The sequence below is a fragment of the Arvicanthis niloticus genome, chromosome 27 (genome assembly GCF_011762505.2).
Source record: "Arvicanthis niloticus isolate mArvNil1 chromosome 27, mArvNil1.pat.X, whole genome shotgun sequence".
NCBI lineage: Eukaryota > Metazoa > Chordata > Mammalia > Rodentia > Muridae > Arvicanthis > Arvicanthis niloticus.
Window position 1 is genome coordinate 18,821,411 of NC_133435.1, and position 19,069 is coordinate 18,840,479.

The following is a 19,069-nucleotide window of genomic DNA, read 5'->3' on the forward strand; positions in this document are numbered from 1 at the left end:
GTCATTAACTTATCAGCTAATTTTTTTTATTTCTTAAAAGTATTTTTAAGAACATGTATTTGTATCTTTTTTATTAAATGTTATTAAATTTCAAATGTTCAAAATTAGGTATTCTAGACTTAAAACGAACATCCTCCAGGATACTTTCTCCTCAATTGTCAGAAGGATGTATTTTCATAGTGTGTGTTGATAATTAGGAGAATCGATGGTTCTGGTTCTGTCAGGGCCAATATTTAGGCTGTTGTTTTGATAAAAGCCAGTTGCTCTGAGGTGCTCTGTGAACTCTTGCTCCTGTGGTAGGTACTTACAGGGAAAGAAGAAGGGCCTGGGTGAGAAGGCCCCGTACTGGCTGCTATTGGTCTTGTACATAATCATCTGGGGTTTGGACAATGAGGTGGTCGTGTGCAATGTCTTGGGGTCCAACATACAGGAAAACACGGGGTTGCCAGGGTTCACACATGGAGCCGGTGGTTCAGGTCTCATTTCTGCATCCGAAGTCAAAAAAGTTTTCTTATCCTAAAAGGCATAAAAACCACCCTGAGTTATACAGGAGTGCACTTGACTTATCCTCTCAGCTTTTCTTGGATGTTTTTTCTTTCCTCTTTCTTTTTCTTTTTCTTTTTTTTTTTTTTTGAGTAAGGGTCTTACTACTATGTAGCCTTGGCTGGCCTGAGCTCACTATGTAGACCAGGCTGTTTCAGAACTCACAAAGTTCTGCCTGTTTCTCTCCTGCTGGGATTAAAGTCTAGAGCCACCATACCTGGCTCTTTCTCTCATTCTTTTAGAGAAAGTCTCAGGTGGCCCAGGCTAGCCTAGAACTCTGTTATAGCTGCAGATGACCTTGAACTTCTGATCATCTTCCAAGCAATTACCATCATGGCATGGGCTGTCACATCTGCCTGTGTTTTACTTAATTTCTTAAATCCTTTGGCCAGTGCAACTTAAAAAAAAAATCACCAGAATTACAGGCTGTGCTGTTACATCATCTATGGAGGCCTCTGTCCTGAGCAGCCCTGCCTACTTCAAAATGTGTGTAGCTGTCTTCCTCTTACATGTCTCTCCCTGTCTCTTAGTGTCTGTGCTGCAACCTATACTGTTTCCTAATAAACTCCAGCCTTGATTTATACTTAGCTCCTGAAACTCTGTGTTAGTCAGTAATCTTTCTTATCCAAGAAGTCTCTGGAAAGAACTCACACTGCTTTATCTGGTGGAGTGTTGCTAGCTCCCACTGCTGCTGACACATTCAGTCTTTTCCTGGTTCTTTGAAACAAGAGTCTCATTCTGTAGCTCAGACTGGCTTTGAACTTAAGGCAGCACTCCTGCCTCAGCTTCCTGAGTGCTGGCATCGCAGCAGACGTGTGCCACCATGCTTTACGATGAGATTCCTTGTACTAGCTCCAGAACACTTTTAAAACCTACCCAGTTAAAAATGAGGCTGTGTTACAGCGTAATTTACTAGTGTGAACTGATGCTCTCTACAGAAGTACTGGGGTGACAGGGTTAGCCACCATTCCTGGCTGCTTTTCTTATTTCATTGGCAACTATAGGGCAGAGTTGGCTCTGATGTGGAACACATCTAAATCTCAACATTGAGGAGTCACCGAGATGAGCTAAGTCTGAGTCCAGCCTGGTCTACATAGGGGATTCTGAACCAGTCAGGGCTCCAGGGTTACATCATAAGACCCTGCTTCAAAGATAGAAACAAAGCACCATGTCTGGTGGCACTTGGGAGGTGCCACGAATTTAAGGTCATTGTTGGCTACACAGGGAATGGACTACATGAAACCCAGTTTTAAGACAAAACAGAAAGTCCACTGCATGTGAAGTTCTGTGTACAGTCTATGCAGTCAATCCCCTGTACTGGAAAACAAAGCAAAATGCCAAAACAAACTACAGGAGCTGCCCACCCTAGAAGGCCAAGGTCCCTGGCTTCGTGCCAGTCAGAGAAACAGAGACCCTATCATACAACCTTGCTCACTAGAGTCTACAGCTCTCTTCCCTGTCTAAGTCTTTCCTGTTTCCCCATTCCCTAACGTGTTCCAAGGCAGTAACCCCTCCTCACAACCTTTGAAGGATGCCAGCTCTAGGGGGAGTGACCAGACCTGGTTGTGCTAACAGAGGAGTAATCTACAGACGTTTGCCAGATCCCTAGCAAGGTGTGGTGGCACCAGAGGCACCCTGTCAGAGGTAGAGGGGTTGCTAAGAGTTCAAGGGAAGGCAGTTCTTGAATCTAATGCTTTTTGAGTTTCTCTCTTTTCTGTATTTCTTTCTCCCTCTTTGATTCTATCTCCCTTTCCTTTCTAGTTAAGAAGCTCAGGAGAGAAGCATATATACATTTAGCTATCTGCTCAAGTCTTTCCTTAGTGGGCAAGTCCCTCCTGGCCTTCAGGGTTCACTGTGGACTGCCTACTTTCACCTCCCACCCCAAACTGTGAATTTCCTGGAGAAATTAGAATCCTTAGGACTTCTCATACAGTTCTAGGACTGTAGACCTAGGCCACCATGCCTGCTAGTCAGGTACTGGTTAATATAGCTGAGTTGTTTCTCAATCCCAGGATTCTTTTAGTATTTAAGTAAAATTTAGTTAAGTAAAATGTTAAGTTAAAAATCTGCAAACTTCCAGGCTGAAGATGCGGCTGAGTTGGTAGCATGCTTGCCTAACATATAGAGAGGCCCTGGGCTTGATTTCCAGCACCACATGAACTAGGCATGATGGCTCATACCAGTAATCACACAGAGGATCAAAAGGGTCAGCTCAGGGAAACAGGCCATCATGGGATACAAAAGGCCCTGTCTCAAAAAAAAAAAAAAAAAATCTAGAAATTAGAATACTAGAAAAGTGTGGTGTAAGGCAGGGACTTTCATCTAGATGTAACCCACTTAAAAATAGCTAAAAACATCAACAAAACCCAAACCACAGATTTTGAGCTACCTTGAAGGAAAGGTGAATAGAAACATTACAATGCTGGATGGATGGAGTTTTCTTCTTTTCTTCAAGTTTACTTATTTTACGTATATGGATGCTCTATCTGCATGTATATCTGCATACCAGAAGATGGCATCAGCATAGATGCCTGTGAGCTATCATATGTTTGTTGGGAATCAAACTCACCTCTGGGGAGCACATAGTGCTCTTTTTTTTTAAGATTTATTTTTTATTTATATGAGTCCACTGCAGCTGTTTTCAGACACACACTAGAAGAATACATCGGATCCCATTACAGATGGTTGTGAGCCACCATGTGGTTGCTGGGAATTAAAATCAGGACCAACGGCAGAGCAGTCAGTGCTCTTAACAGTGCTCTCTCCAACTTACTGAGATAGGTTTCAATAATTACTTGGCCCCAAACTCCTGGCAATCCTCCTGCTTTCATAGTGCTGGGATTCTAGGTCTGGGCTACCATGTCCAACCATACTATGGGCTTTCTTTGGTTATTACTATCTCCTTCAGTTACCGAGGACTCCAGTTTTCATCAAGTCACCTTTGCTACTAGTGGCCCTAAAACTAAATCACCTTCAGCTCTAGATTTGATCATTTTAAAGTCACTTCAAATAGTCCAAATCACCGGAAGTCTTATCTACTACCAAGCCAGGGGGACAATGCTATCTCCTTACATCTTTCAGATCTCCATTATAATTGAGGATGTTTATAAGTAATCAAAGCACCACTTTACCCCACTCACTGTAAAAACACCTTTGTTATTTACATTTTAGCCTGTTTAAGGAGTTCTAAGAGCAGAGAGTGGTGGTTTAGGCCTGTAATCCTAATATTTAGGAAGTAGAGGCAAGAGGTTCTGGAGTTCAATGCCAGCTACACAGAATTTGAAGTCAGCCTGAGTTGCAGAGAAGCTCTGTCTCAAAAAATCACCACCCAAAACTCTCCTCTCACCCAAACAAAATCAAGGGGCTAGGGATCTCCCTCCTTTGTAGAGGGCTGTCCTCTTATGTGTGAGGGTTGAGGTTGAATCCCTAGTTACAGCAACGCAAATATCAGATCTGTGAACAAGCTTTTGCTTGTTGAATGGTTTCCTTTATTATTTACTCATTAGCCAGGTAGGGGACAGAAGAAAGTCAACTTTTTTCTGTTGTGAGTGCACTGTGTTCTCCTTCTCCCATCCTTTTAAACAAGGCATACTATAAGTGACATAAGCATGAAGGTTCTAAGGCTGGGAGTTGTAGCTCAGTAGAACAGCGGTTACCTACCACGCACAAGTCCCTGAGTTCGAACCCCACGACTGCAAATAGATATGCAAAACAAAAACCATCCTGGACAAAAGATCATTTGCGGTGAGGTGCCTCTTTTACATCTTCAGAGTCATTACTTTGTGGATCATGCATTTATACTTGTAAATATAAAAGCTTGATGACTGACTAGGTTAGTGAGTAGGAGCAAATGGTGCCTCAAACACTATTATGAATTCGACTTTCAAAAGCATCTAGTTCGCGGTTCAAACCCACCAAGTCGCAGTCTGTCTCTTTCGCCATCTTAATCTCTTCGGCAAAAGCAACTCTTTCCTGATAGTGAGAAGTCTGGCGAAGGCGTAGGGCCCAGTCTTCTTACAGAACCGATGGACAGCAGCAGCAAGGACGAAGCCAGAACGATCCGAGTCGCGTAAACTGCAATTTTTGGGGAGGGATAGGGTGGATGGAAACCCTCAGTCTTCCAGTGTGGCAGCTTATCTCCGTGGCAACCGACTACAGGCGTGGGAGCCCGGATGTTGTGGAGATCCGCGGTCGCCCCGCCCAGTTTCCGGCAGCCTCAGGGTGGCGGGACGTACGAGTCTTCGGGAGTCGTAGTTCTTTCTCCTCGCTGCGAGCTGGCGGGAGACGCAGGAAGAACTTCAAGTCCCAGAATGCCTTGCTGCGCCGCGACTGCCAACGCTTCCCCGCTGCGGACGCCCGCAAGCAGGTTGTTGTTTTTATGAGGCGTCACTGGCGTCTGGATCGCGGACGCCGCCACGGTGACAGCTGGCGCGGTCGGGCGGAAGAGGCGCTGTCTTCGGGTAAGATCCTGGGGCGTAGGTAGGGCTGATGGGGTGGCCGCGGGCTGCAACTCGTGCCCTCGGGCGCAGCGCCGGGAGGCTTTCTCCTGGTGGACGAGTTGGTTCTCCGGCGACCTCCGGCGGAGGGCGCGACCTGGCAGGTGTTAGGCGCGGGTTCGCGTGCTGCAGCCCCGAGAGCTGCGAGCTGGGCGCCCCGGGATTCGGGTGCGGCTGCATCCATATGCTGAGATGCCGAGTGCGTCATTCTGAGCCCGCTCTGAGGTCCCAGGTATCAGGAATAGAAAAGTGCTAGTGTGCGCCCCAGAAGTATACTCCTACTCAGCCCCGAAGCCGTTCCACTCTGTCCCCCACCCCCTCCGCCTGTTCTTCACCCTTTCCCTCTGGGCCCTCCCCAGCGTTTGTCAGGCTGGCGGGCTTGTCCTAAGTAGCAGCTGCGCGTGTGCCGTTTGTGTTTACCTTTCATTTGTCCCAACTCTGCCAGGAGCAGCGCCGGGAGTTCTAGACCGCAACCAGCTGGGGTATTTTCCTGAGGGGTGAACAATCATGCACTGTCCTCTCCCACTTTTGCTTTATTAGCTGTATGGGGCTGCTTGTACCTAGAATGGGCAACTAGTTTATTACTCTCAAGAGTGCTATGGGACCTTTCCAGCAAGGTCACATAATGTTTGAAATGTCAGTACTAACCATCCGGCCTTAAAGTCTCAATATTTTTTCTTTCGCCTTTTTTTTTTTTTTTTTTTTTTTTTTTTTTTTTTTTGTGGGTGGGTTGGTTTTTGGTTGGTTTGTTTTTGTCTTTTGAGGTAGGGTTTCTTGGTATCCCCAGCTGTCCTAAAACTCGATCTGTAGAGTTCAAGCTGACCTCCAACTAAGAAATCCGCTTGCCTCTGCCTTCTGAGTGCACCACCCAACTTTAAGATCCCAGTCTGAATAGGCCTTAGGTTTCTCAGGGGGTGTTTATCATGTAGAACTGGTGTGAATAGTTTGCTATTCTGACAAGCTCAAGTCATAGGGCAACTGAGAAGGTTGTGAGGGTGAGTTAATGCTTTTTTTTTTTTTTTTTTCTTGTTATGTAGTTCTGGCTGCCCTGGCACTAATATATCCCAGGCTAGACCTGGGAGTTCTCTTGCCTAAGCCTCCTAGACACTGTGATCATAGTTGGGTACTACTGAGCCTGCTGTAAATGCTGTTTTAACCCTGTTACACTAAAGTTGAAATCCCAGTTGAAGGTGGTACCCTATTTAGAAACTAAAGCAGGAGAATGTCAAGTGTGAGCAGTGTAGTGGAGACTGTATGAAGGCTGAGAATGTATTCTTCAGTACAGTACTTGCTTAATGTATGTGAGGCCCTGAGTTCAGTCTCCAGGATGATCCAAACAAGTCCTAGAACCAGTTTTGTACTGTAAACCAAAGAACAGACAATTATATTTCCATTGGAGTTTTAAGTTTAAGCGGTTTTTTGTTTGTTTGTTTGTTTTTTGTTTTTTTGTTTTTTTTTGTTTTTTTGAGACAGGATTTCTCTGTGTAGCCCTGGCTGTTCTGGAACTCACTCTGTAGACCAGGCTGACCTCGAACTCAGAAATCCACCTGCCTCTGCCTCCCAAGTGCTGGGATTAAAGGTGTTCTCCACCGCTGGCTGGCAAGTTTAAGAGTTTTAAGGATATTTAGTTATGAAAGTGATTGTCTAGGATGTGAAACTAAACTGACCTCTTTGTTTTCTGGGGGTGCAACCACTTTTTTTTTAATGGTGTGCTTTTATATGTTTTGCCTGCAAGCATGTAAAGGCAGCGTGTGCATGCAGTGCCTGTGGAGGCCAGAAGAGTCGGAAACTGTACTAGCATTTGCTCTTAACCACTGAGCTGTTTCTTCAGCCCTGGAGTCTTTAAGCATAGTGTCTTACATAGCGCAGGCCAGCTACCAGTTGGCTATGTAGCCTTGAATCCTAGATACTCTTGTCACCATTATCTCTGGATTCTTGAAGTAAGTATAACTGTCCAAAGTAAATGGGCTGGCAAGCTGTCTCCATGGGTAAGGGGACCCACTGAACAAGTCTGCCATCTGAAGTTCATCTCTGGAACCCAGAGGGTGGAGAGAACTGACTCCCATAAGTTGTTCACTGCCCTCCAAACACAAACGCACAGAGATGATGCTGTGGGGCTAGGTGTTGGGCTTAAAAACTAAAAGTAAATAAACAAGCTGGTATAATGGCCTAGGTCTGTTACATAACTTAGGAGGTATAGGTAGAGCAATTGGAAATTTAAGGCCAGTCTGGGCTACACAGCAAGATCCAGTTTCAAAAAAGGACAAAGCAGTACACAGTCCAATCAGGGTAGCTGGGCAGGTAGTGCCCACCTGTGATCCTGTCACTGAGGTGGCAGGCCTTATCTCAAAAAACCAAATCAGGAAGTAGGAAAAAAAATCACATATAAACTGATCAACAACAAAAGAAACCAAAGCACACTCTATGTACTAAATTCACAAACTATATATGAATTTAAATGGAAATTATTTTGAGGAGAAGAGAAAGAGACAAATTAGTTATCTGAAAAGAATAAAAAGCATCTTAACAGTAATTCTTAGCATGTGTGTATCTTTTGATCTGCTGTTAACTAAAAAAAAACCATAAAAGATACAAGTTAGAATGGACAATCTTGGTTATTTTAATAAATCCACATGCAAAAAAATTTTTTTTGGAGAGACAGGAGACAGTCTTACTGTACCCTTGGCTGATTCATTGACCTGGGGCCACCATGCCTGACTGAAAATAACTTGTTTATTTGTAAGCATTTGCAAGTAGAAGTTAGTGATAGAGCTTGCCTATAATCCTTATACATGTGAGGTAAGAAGGGTCAGGAGTTAAAGGTCATCCTGGGCTAACAGACCCTGTTTGAAGATAGTTAAGTAGTAGACTTTATATGTCCGATAATTTGAGCTATAGTTAATTTTTTTGTTAGATTCAGTGTGAATAGATAAAATTATACAATTCATTAGTCTGCATCTTTGCTTGCTTCTGTCCTTCACAGGAATAGTGAATATGTTTTGTCATTATCAACCTTAGGAGAGGTAACTCTCATTAGTTTTGCCTTGTTTATATTTTTATTTTGTATGTAAACAGAAGAAGAGATAATTTGTGGGAATCTCAGACTCACCATATGATTGGGTCCTGGAGGTCAAATTCTGGCTGCCCAGCTTGGTGGCTGTAAGCAAGTGCCTCCTCCACCTTTGAGTTAAACCTCTAGTTCTTTTGTTTTGTTTGTGTTTTTTTTTTTTTTTTTTTGAGACAGGGTTTCTCTGTGAAATACCCCTGGCTGCCCTGGACTGGTAGACTAGGCTGGCCTCCCCCTGCCTCTGCCTTCTGAGCTCTGGGATTCTATAAGACAGGGTCTTACTCTGACTAAGACCTGGAGCTTGCTGCAAATTTTCTGTTTAGCCTTCTGAGTATAGTTGTGAGCCAGCATGAGCCAGGCTTTATTGCTTTTTAGATGGTAGTATTTATAATTTGTTTTTTTTAGGTTGTCTTGGTTGGGAGCTTTTCTCCCCATTTCAGCTTCTTTTCAATATTTTCTGTCTTTTATATTCTGTGAGTCTTGTGTGGGTTTGTTAACTACCAAGGGGATGCTGGGAATCAAACCCAGGTCTTCTAGAAGAACAGTTCAGTGTTTTTAACCACTAAGCCATCTCTCCAGTCTGTCTTGTGTTGGTTTAGTGTGATTAGGCTTTGGGTTCACCCACAGGATATAAAAAGCATTTGTACTAGACTATTCTATCTGAGCTACCAGATTCCACAGTGTTGCTATTGTAGGTGAAATTGTATTTTTAACTAACTTAAGTATTTTTAAATTATTTTAATGTTAACCAAAAATCCACATGTTGTTGTTTGGAAAATGTCAAGAACATGGCCTTTGGGGCCATCGCTGCCCTTCTCTAGGTCTTTATTCTTAGTAACAATTAGATTTGGCTAGACTAAGTCAGGTAAAAACCATGTTTTGGTTTCAGTGCTTACTGTTTGCCTTGCTCGGTTAAACAGGACCAAGTCAATCATCTTTCAGTTTGAGTTCAGAGATGGAGTTTATTCCTGTAATATGTAAGGATTGCATGTAATATATTTAGGGATTTTGTTTTATTTGGACATTTAGAGGGGTATTTAATGCATAAAAAGCCATTGAAGAATCGATAGGGTTTTCTGTGGAGGCTTTAGGAAGTCAGTAACATGAGTTGCAGGTTTTCCTCTTTCATTTTGAGAGAACAAAGTCTGATTTTTTTTTTTAAGTGAGTGTCACTGACCTACTCAACTCTTGAATTTATGTTGTCTATGAGCTCCAGAGAGAACCTTGGAAAGGATAACAGTGTTGGAAATGGTGAATAACTATCTGAGGTACTCTTTCTGTTGGTAAGCTGGAAGTCACAGCTATGCACTTTCAAGGTGGCTTTGGGAAGAGGGTCTCAGGCCTTTATACGTGACACGTGAAACTGACTACAGGTTGGGAGTGTGATGGCAGTGCTATGCATAGTCTTTTGGAGCATAATTTTGGTGAAGAAATATCCAGGGTTTTATTTGTCTTCTAGGTAGCATGTTTTAGTTTGAAGACCAGCTGGTTCCCTTCCTCACTGTGACTTTGTTCTGATTAAAAGACCTGGAATTGTAAAGTGGTGCCTCTGCAGTTGGGCCTTTCATGTTTGTCTCGGTCTCATACTCAGATGTGTTGAGGTCCTTAGTTTGATTTCATAGGAAGTGGCTTCTTTTTAATGTTGCCCTCGTGAGCAGCAAGGCTATATTGAGTCTGAAATCCTCCTGGTAGGCAGATTTGAGAGCCCTGGGTGTTGGGAGCCAAGCGACTGTCTTTGTATCATCTTTGTAGCCATCTCGAGCCATATACCCTGACAAGAGACTTGTTTTCAACAGCCTACAATAGCTGAGCACACTCTGATAAACATCTTGTTTATCCCACATATCTTGTTTTGCTGTTTAGTGCCCCCAGCTGCAAGGCGCACGTGGTATCCACGCCTGCAAGGCCCGTGGCAAAGCGTATAGATACCCCGGGCTTCCCTTCAAGAAAAGAGACTTGGTCAGATGTAGCCGCCTTCGGCCACAAGTCAAGTGGGTTCACCTGAAAGGGGGGCTGGGAATGAAAGGGGACGGAGGGTGAGAAGAGATGAAGCCAAGACAAAGTTCTCTGATCAAGGCTTGAAATTTAATAATTTGCTTTCACCTATAAAGGGGAAGCCCCACCCCCAGAGTCTCTTCTCGGTTCAGCCCAGGGGCTGGGCAAGGAGATAGCAGTCCGGAAGGTGTCAAGGCTAGCTCAGCAGGCAGTCCATTCATCTTAGCTCAGGTAGCAGGCTCCAAGGCGCCAAGGTTGGTAATGCAATGCCTCTCCTAAGTCTTACAATTGCTTGATCTATTGTGGTAAAAGACTTGCAGGCCTTCTCAGGCCTGGGGGAAGGGCACAGTCAGAACCTCTATCTTGTCTCCATTCTTCGCATCTCTTCCCCTTCATCCCCACTCTCTCTTTTGCTAGACCCTGACCCTCGGACCGGAGCAGCAGCTCGGGCTGGGACACAGCAGCCCCCAAGCCAGGCATTGTGGGCCTCAATGCCTGGGTGGGGGTGGAGAGATGCCAACTCTTGGGAAAGTCAGTTATTGCCATTAGCATCTAACTCTGAGATTGACCTGAAGTTAGGTTAATTAATATAGAGCATTAATGTAAAGTAGTGTTTCAGAAATTTCCAAGTTCATTTAGAAGGCTTTACCAAAGTGATACAGGTATGTGAAAGTGAAGGAGAACAGATGTGTAAAGTGTACTGTGGTTGGGTGTCCACTCTTGAAGTTAGTGGACAGCACAGGAAGATCCACATCATCCCCTAGTGCTACTAGATGACAGTGGGGACCCTTCTCCTTTCAACCAGATATAGACACAAACAAATGGCAGCATATATCTATATCTGTATCTGTATCTATGTCTATGTATATCTCAACATATATATATAACATATATATATCTCCTTGTATTGGCGTTTCTTTCAGTTATAGATCATATCTGTAAGAAAATAAGAGTAAATCATCTTTTGTGAGAACATTAAAAGAACTAAAAAATACAATTACAGTGTATGAAAGAGAGAGAGAGAGAGAGACAGACAGACAGACAGACAGTGCACACTATTAAGATAGGAAACAAAGCCAGAACCAGATAGATTTGTAAAATGATGATGCTACCCCTGGCTTAAGTGTACCAGGAAGGGCAGTGTGCAGCCTGCCCATCTTAAGTATTAGTTAACTAAAAAAAAAAGGGGGGGGGGGGGATATACAGGTGAGTGTATGGACACGGGAGGTTGGTTGATGCCCCAGAAGCTAGCGCATAAGCACTTATTTAAGCCGTCCAATGTGGGTGCTGAGTAATGTGGGTCTTTTGGAGGAACAGTACTGAGCTGTCTCTTCAGCCTCATTTGTTAACTCCTTTAGGGTTTTTCAAAATTGAACACTAACAACCCTGGACAGCCAGGACATTTCACAAGACTGCAGGTAGCTGATGAAAGGGGGACCTCCCTGCTATAGGTGATTTCCCCTCGGTGTTTGAATCATTGTTTTCTCACTTTTAAAAAAGATGTGGCTTAGGCTGTTTACTTCAGATATCGGAGCAAAAGTGGTTTTTGCTTCCTAATTTGCAGTGTTACATCATAAAGGAAACTTACAGAATAATGATGTGTTGCCACATTTATCTTGCAGAAATGATGTTCTAGATGAATAGGTACATTTAGTGTATGTAGCAGGAGTACATGGGTGGAGTATATTCTTTTAAAAATATTGTAATTGTTTTCATTTTAAAAATAATATCTATATGTATATATGTATGTATATACATGTAGTAATATCTTAGTAATCCTATCAGTGAGTGCAAAGACTCATCTCTGTAAAAAGCAGGCTCTCCTAGTTGAAATGAGGTAGGAAAACACTGTCACTAAAAATAATGTAAGCCAGGCACTCAGGGCACACTATAATCCCAGTGCTCAGGAAAGCAGAGGTAGGAAGATTGCCCACGAGCTCCAGGCCAACCTGGCTACAAATACATACATACATATGGATATTAAATAATTCTTTTTAAATACATGCATATACATATGAAATGTACACTGTAGCTGTCTTCAGACACATCAGAAGAAGGCATCAGATCCCATTACAGATGGTTGTGAGCCACCATGTGGTTGTAGGACTGGAACTCAGGACTTCTGGAAGAGCAGTCAGTGTTCTTAGCCATTGTTGAGCCATCTCTCTAGCCCTGTTTTTTTGTTATTTTTAAAGGCCAAGTTTCATGTAGCTCAGGTTAGCATCCAGCCTTATTACATAGACTAGTTTGGCTTTGAACTTCAGATCCTCCTGTCCTTGCCTCTTTACTAAGATGTGTATGCTATTACACTCAATTTTTTTTGTTGTTTTGTATTAAAGACAGGGTTTTAACTCTATATCCAGGTTGGCCTGGAGCTCGTGGGCAATCTTCCTACCTCTGCTTTCCTGAGTACTGGGATTATAGTGTGCCCTGAGTGCCTGGTTTACATTATTTTTAGTGACAGTGTTTTCCTACCTCATTTCAACTAGGAGAGCCTGCTTTTTACAGAGATGAGTCTTTGCACTCACTGATAGGATTACTATGACAGAGAACCTTATATCTTGTACTATGTGGACTCAACTCACTAAAAATCCAGTGATTAACACTTTAAGGCAACATGTTAGTTTCTTTAACTTTTCAGGGAGAAAATGCTCCTTGGATTTGTGTCTTTCACTGTGCTTAAAATTGGTTTTGTTGGCGTGGTTGGCACATGTGTAGGCAGGGGCAGCCACATCTCTGTGAGCAGCCCATGGTTCCTGAACGGGAGAGTCTGAGTCAGGAAGATAGTTCAAGGCCTGCCTGGGCTACAGATTAATTTCCAGTCAAGCCTGGGTAAGTTAGTAAGACCCTCCTGTATAAAAGTAAAAAACCACTGGAGCTGTAGCCTGGTCTCCAGATGGAGTTCCAGGACAGCTAGGGCTACACAGAAAAACCCTGTCTCAAAAAACAAAACAAAAACAAACAAAACACTGGTTTTGTTGTTCTGAGAAAGGGTGTCATTGTGTAACACAGGCCTAGAACTTGTTATACTGGTCTCAGAAACTAGGTAGTTTACCCGCCTGCTGGGGTTAAAGGCAGGCACCACCACAGGCCTTTGTGTTGTATATGTGTCTTATTTACTTGCTGTGAAGAGACACCATGACCAACACAGTGGAAGAGATTGAGGGCTGGAGAGATGGCTCAGTGGTTAGCAGAACTTGTTGCTCTTCCAGAGGACCCAGGTTTAATTCCCAGCACCCACAGAGCAGCTCACAGCTATTTGTAGCTCCAGTTCCAGGGGATCTGACCATGAGCATCATATTCTGATGGGGAGCATGACATTGAGCAGGCCAGCACAGTGCTGGAGCAGCAGCTGAGAGTGTGCCATCTTTCCAGGAAACCACTCCCCCTCTGTTACTTCTTAGGCTAGACTATGACAGCATGTAACCCTAGTTGTTGGAACTATTGACCTCTTGTCTCAGACTCCAAGTAATTAGGATTATAGGTCTGAGATTTTTTTTTTTTTTTTTTTTTTTTTTAATAAAACAGTCTGTTGTAAGGCCAAGCATGGTGGCTCATGCCTATAATCCCTGAATGGGAGAGTCTGAGTCAAGAAGACAGAAAGTTCAAGGCCTACCTGGGCTATAGAATCATTTCCAGGCCAGCCTGGGGAAGGGAGTGAGAACTCAGGTTAACGCCCCGGCACTGAAAAATGGGCCCACAGACTGCATCTCTTCATTTTCTTTATTTTTACTTTTCTTTCTTCCCCCACCCCCCACCCCCCCGCCCCTCGTTTGAGTCAGGGTATCAGTCCCCACCTCAGGCTGGTTTCATAGTCTGTCTTCTCACTTCTGGTTGGGGAGCAGAGCTGGGTAACAACAGGCCCAGCCACCATGCTTGGCTGTTTCTCAGGTAAGGAAGACTAGGTTCTGTTGGGCTGCTAGGCTAGCCTTGAGTCTGGGCTCAAACACTTGATGGAAATAAAGTATACATGCAATCATGTTAGCCTTCTGAGCATTCATTTTTTTTCCCAATTTAAAAAAATAGACCAAAAAAAAAAAAAAAGCCAGGATCAAAAGTAAGTGTTTTAGTTAGAAGAGATAACAGAGGTTCTGGTTAGTCAACAGAATGATGGACTGGGTATTAGGACTATCTTGTACCTCACTGGTACAATTAGGAATAAGTATGCTCTAATTGTATTTTGAGAGAAAAGTTTTACTTTAACAGGAAGAGTGATATGTAGGAGGAGCTAAGTGGGAAGGAGTATTGAGAGGAAGAGATGGAGTAAGGAGAGAAGATGAAGGAGAGGAGAAGCTAGGTGATGAGAGAGAGAAAGAGAGAGGGGGCATGGAGGCAGATGTTCACAGGTCTCCACCAGTCAAAGATAGTTTTTATATCTAGGTTGGGTATTGGGTTATGCTTCTGATTGAGCATTACCAAACTTATAAATCCTTTGATTAACATTTTAAAAAAATTGTATAAAAGCAAAAAGGAAAGGGGGGGGCATGGGACAGGGGTTTTCTAGGGAGGGGAAATGGGGAAAGTGGATGGCATCTTAAATGTAAATAAAATAAAATAAGAAAAAAAAATAGACCAGCTTCATTTTACATAATGTACCTTTCAAACCCCTGCAGTAATTTTATCAAATAAAATGAAAAAGTGAAATGTCTACACCAGTGCCATCCCAGAATTGGGAAATGAAGAAAGGAGGATTATGGGTTTGAGGTCAGCGTGGGCTACATAGCAAGACTCTGTCTCCACAACAACAAACACAGGGGCTGGAGAGAGCTCAGTCACTAAAGTACTTGTCAGGCAAGCACGAGGGCCTGAGTTTGGCACCCAGATTCCACATAAGAAAGTGGCATTTTTTAGCACGTTTGCTTATAAGATCTTTGAAGTTAGCTGGTCAGCCAGCCTAGCCTACTTGGCATATTCCTTTTGAGACAGAATCTCGCTTTGTAGCCCTGACTGTCCTGAAACTCAGCTAGGCAGACTAGGCTGGCTTCGAACTCAGAGAGATCCATCTGTCTCTCCCTTCTGAGTGCTGTGATTAAAGGTATGCATGACTATTCCTAAGAGAAGCTGTCTTAAAAAACAAGGAACGATCACCAACTGTTGTGTACCTGCATACAGGGACACATACAGACATGAGCACCTACGAACATACATAAGCACAAAGAATACCTATAATTAACACAACTATAATTAAGAGTTAGAAGTAACATAGCCTCAGTACTGGGAAAGCTGATGCAGGAAAGTCTCAAATTCTAGGTCAGTTTAGTTTATATAGCAAGATTTAGGCTGTAGCTACACAGTGAGAAATGTCTCAGCTACTTTCCAACGCCCCCAAAATTTGTTTTGAATGCTCAAACTGAATTGGGTTGAACCTAATGCCAGATGCATTTGAATCAGTTACTGTACCACTAAATTACACCACAGCCACTAAACCTCATTTATATTAGCTTGTAATGAATGGAAGTCTTAAAGAGGGGGAGCTAGAGAGATTGCTCAGTGGTTGAGAGCTCTGGCTGCCTATGGAGGGGACCCCAGTTTGGTTCCCAGCACCCACATTGTGGCTCTCAACCATTTGTAACTCAGTTCTAGGAGATCCAACACGTTTTGACTTACATGGGCACCAAGCTTGCATGTGATGCACATACATGCAGGTACAACTCACATATACATGCAGAAATACTTAAAGAGAATATTTAAAAGGAAAAAAAACTCCATAAAGTTACTCAGATTATAGCCTAAGCTATCCTTAAACTTCTTGTTCTTCTGTCTTGGCCTCATGGATCGCTGGGATTACAGGCCTGATTACAGTCAGATTCTGGACAAGCCATCCAAGTGGATTCATGGACATCTCAGCAGCACTTGGCATTTACCTCAGTCTGTGGTCTGCTTAGAATCACAGAACTGTGAGGTAATAGTGTCCCATTCTTCCCACTCATGTCTAATTCTAGAAGATAAGGAAATGAAACCCTGCCTTCTTCATAGTAAAATGTAGCTTATTAGGGACAATGTAGGGCATCATCATATCAGGTAACTTGTCTGTTTTGGTTAGTGAGGAATGTTAATAGTGTTATGTTACTCTGTTTTGTTTTCTAAGACAGGGTCTCAATGTGTAGTTTTGGCTGTCCTGGAATTCACTAACATAGACCAGGCTGGCTTTGAACTCACAGAGTTCCTCCTTCCTCTGCCTCCTAAATACTGGGATTAAAGGCATGCACAACTATGCCTGGAAGCCCTCGAGTTATCCTTGTAGAACATGGTTCTGCCTTTCATTCCCCCCACGCCACCAAGTATTTGCTGTCTATCCTAGGCTGGCTTACAGTTAAAAGCCCTCCCACCTTTCTTAGTGCTGAGCCCTGGAATTGAAAGGTGCCATGCACTGCTGTCCAGGAGCCTTGGGAAGGTCATTGCAGACTAGCTATTCTTAGAGCAGAACAGAGGGTGGAGCGACTTCTTAAGAGTGTCTTAAATACCAGGTTGGCCTGGAACTTACTACCGCATAGCCAAGAGTGACCTTGAACTTCTGATCTTTCTGACTCTTCCTCAAATGCTAGGATTACAGATGGGTGCCAGCATGTTTAGGTCACTTGGTGCTGGAAATCAAACCCATCTAGGCATGCTACCAGCTGAGCTGTGTCCCAGCCCCTGGATACAGTTGTGTTGGAATCATAACTTTCAGGTTAGATCTAACACTTTGATAGTGTCTGTGCACGGCCAGAAACTAGTTAAAGAGGTGGATGATCTCCACAGTAGCCTGGGCTAGCCTGGGGTGACAATGTAAAGGCTTTCCAGATGGAAGAGAAACCAGGCAGCACTGAGCAAGGTGCTGCTTCAGGACAAAATGAGGTCATTCTCAGTGTCTTAGGTTTGGAACCAACCTTTATAAAACCAATTGAGGTATTGATAATAGTTATTTTAATTAAAACTTTCATGCTTTTGAGCTTGGCCTTTTGGGCTTTTCACAGCTCACTGCTGGTTGAAAGTAGATTTTTATTGTGCTGTCTGGTCCCAATTACCATCTGCCAGAAGAATCCTAGGCATGCTTCGCCTTTCAGATATAACTTCTGCTGGTTGCAGCAGTACAGCTGGGCAGGTTGCCTTAGTTCAGGACGCTTCCCACGGCTTAGCGATTTGGTTTATTCTTAATAGGTGTACAGTCGTATGGTCAGTGTGGAAAACCTGTGGCGTTGTCTCAGTTTCACCTGGAGGTTTTATGCTGTGTGATAGAGCTTTTACAGATGTTTTAAAATATGTTTCATTGAATATTCTTGTATTATAGACCTGAAAAATGTCTGAAAGTTCCAGCGACAGTGACTCATCTTGTGGCTGGACTGTCATCAATCATGAGGTATGTTCTCCGATACGTTGTTAGCAGTGACAGAAACTACTTTATGGAGGTCGGTGTTTTCTCGGTAAGCGTGCCTTCCTTTGTTTATACTTGGCTGTTTTCCCGCCCATATTAAATTTGGCTGCTAAATACCATCGAGTATACAGCCCTACCTAGTCTTAGTAAGTTGCTCTGGCTGGTCTTGGAGTCAGTGTGCAGCTCATGCTGATCTTCCTGACCTTGGAATCCTCTTGCCTCTGCCTCCTCAGGCTGGCCTGACAGACTTGTGTCAGCACACCCAGTGTGTGGAGTTTTTGATTGTTTTGAGACATTAAAGTCTCACTGAGTAGCCGTGGCTGGCCAGAAATGGCCTCACATTCACAGAAGTTCTTCCAAGAGCTGGGATTATAGGTGCGTGCTAGTATGGCTGGCTTTTGTTTTGTTTTTGAGAAAGTCTCCTGTCACATAGGCTGGCCTAAAACTCAAGGCAGCCCTCCTGCCTCAGCCTCCCTCCCGGGTATAGGGATTAGAGGCATGAACCATCTCCAGCCCCATTCCCTATCTTTTAATGAAGTGCAGAACTTAATAAGAGAAAAAAATATGTGTTTTAGAACAGCAGTTTTTCTTAATCAAGAGTAAGTGTGAACTTTTCCAGAGAATAGCATCCAGGATTTTGGGTACTTCTGAAAACCATATCGGGAATCTTTTACATTATTCTAGCTGACTTCCTTAACTTTGAGGAGCTGGCCTCAAAGTTATTTGTCAGGTGTTGCCTGTTACAACTACATTCTTATTCTTACATAATTTTTAAAGACCTTCTTTGTGGCACTTTGTTTTTTCATGTCTTTTTTGGGTGTGTGTGGGAAGGGAAGATCAGTGTCTTACGGAGTAACTAGGACAGCCTCTCGAAATTACCACACAGCACAGGCTTCACCTCCATAGCCTCTCGAAATTACCACACAGCACAGGCTTCACCTCCATAGCCTCTCGAAATTACCACACAGCACAGGCTTCACCTCCATAGCCTCTCGAAATTACCACACAGCACAGGCTTCACCTCCAACTTTTGATCCTTCTGCCTCACTTTCTGAACACTGGCATAAAGGCATGTGCCTGGTTGTCGTCTTTGTTGTTGAGGATGGTGTCAGATATTCCCTGGGACTGGCAGTACAGATGTTTGTGAACCACCATATACGTGCTGGGTCTCTGGAAGAGCAACCAGTGTCCTAAACCACTGAGCCATCTCTCCAGCTCCATCAGCCTTCCTTTTTTTTTGTTACTGTTTTTGGAGACAGGGTATAGTCATGGCTGGGTGTAGTCTACCACATGGTTCAGGCAGCTTTGAACTTGGTCACAAAACCAGTTTTGTAGTGAGGAACTGTGCACATACAGTGTATGGTGTAACTAGAACATTATAGATGCTGGTGCATTTTCTCACCTTGCTGATTGTTTTCAATACAGAAAAGTCATAGGAACAGAAGCCATAGCATCAGACCAGCCTCGATTATTTAGAGTTTGAGTAGCTGATTAAAAGTTTCCTGTTGGTATTTAGGATTTCCTAAGTGTTTCCTACTTCATATGATTTGATTGATTGATTGATTTTGAGACAGATTCCCAATGTAGCCCAGTGTGGCCTTAAATTCATTATGT

General features: G+C 43.4%; 2 protein-coding genes across 16 annotated transcripts in view; one reads left to right on the forward strand and one right to left on the reverse strand.

The window, feature by feature from the left end:
• Positions 1-4: 4 nt before the first annotated feature.
• On the reverse strand, positions 5-4,734 carry Pierce2 (piercer of microtubule wall 2). Of its 2 annotated transcripts, none has more exons than XM_076926306.1 (2): positions 4,459-4,734; positions 5-516 (listed from the first exon to the last, which is right to left on the reverse strand). In XM_076926306.1, the coding sequence occupies exons 1-2, from the start codon at positions 4,483-4,485 to the stop codon at positions 175-177; spliced, it is 369 nt and encodes a 122-aa protein (XP_076782421.1). In that variant the 5' UTR covers positions 4,486-4,734; the 3' UTR covers positions 5-174. The 2 variants fall into 2 exon arrangements, with proteins under 2 accessions (XP_076782421.1, XP_076782423.1); XM_076926308.1 differs by lacking the exon at positions 4,459-4,734 and adding an exon at positions 4,204-4,452.
• The window catches only part of Ccpg1 (cell cycle progression 1), a 32,409-nt gene continuing 18,033 nt past the window's right edge, over positions 4,694-19,069 (forward strand). For 7 of the 14 annotated variants that reach the window (XM_076926279.1, XM_076926291.1, XM_076926285.1 and 4 more), the window contains exon 1: positions 17,376-17,504. In XM_076926279.1, the coding sequence (XP_076782394.1) occupies positions 17,436-17,504 (69 nt within the window). In that variant the 5' untranslated portion in view covers positions 17,376-17,435. Of the gene's footprint in view, positions 5,004-15,984; positions 16,004-17,371; positions 17,505-19,069 lie in introns of those variants that run through there. The other 7 variants (XM_076926280.1, XM_076926292.1, XM_076926290.1 and 4 more) reach the window with 5 other exon arrangements.

Coding starts and splice junctions, on each gene's coding strand:
- Pierce2 (XM_076926306.1), bottom strand. CDS start 4,485: ATGGCGAAAGAGACAGACTGCGACTTG. Junction 517..4,458: donor AAGAGACAGACTGCGACTTG/GTGGGTTTGAAC, acceptor TATGCCTTTTAG/GATAAGAAAACTTTTTTGAC.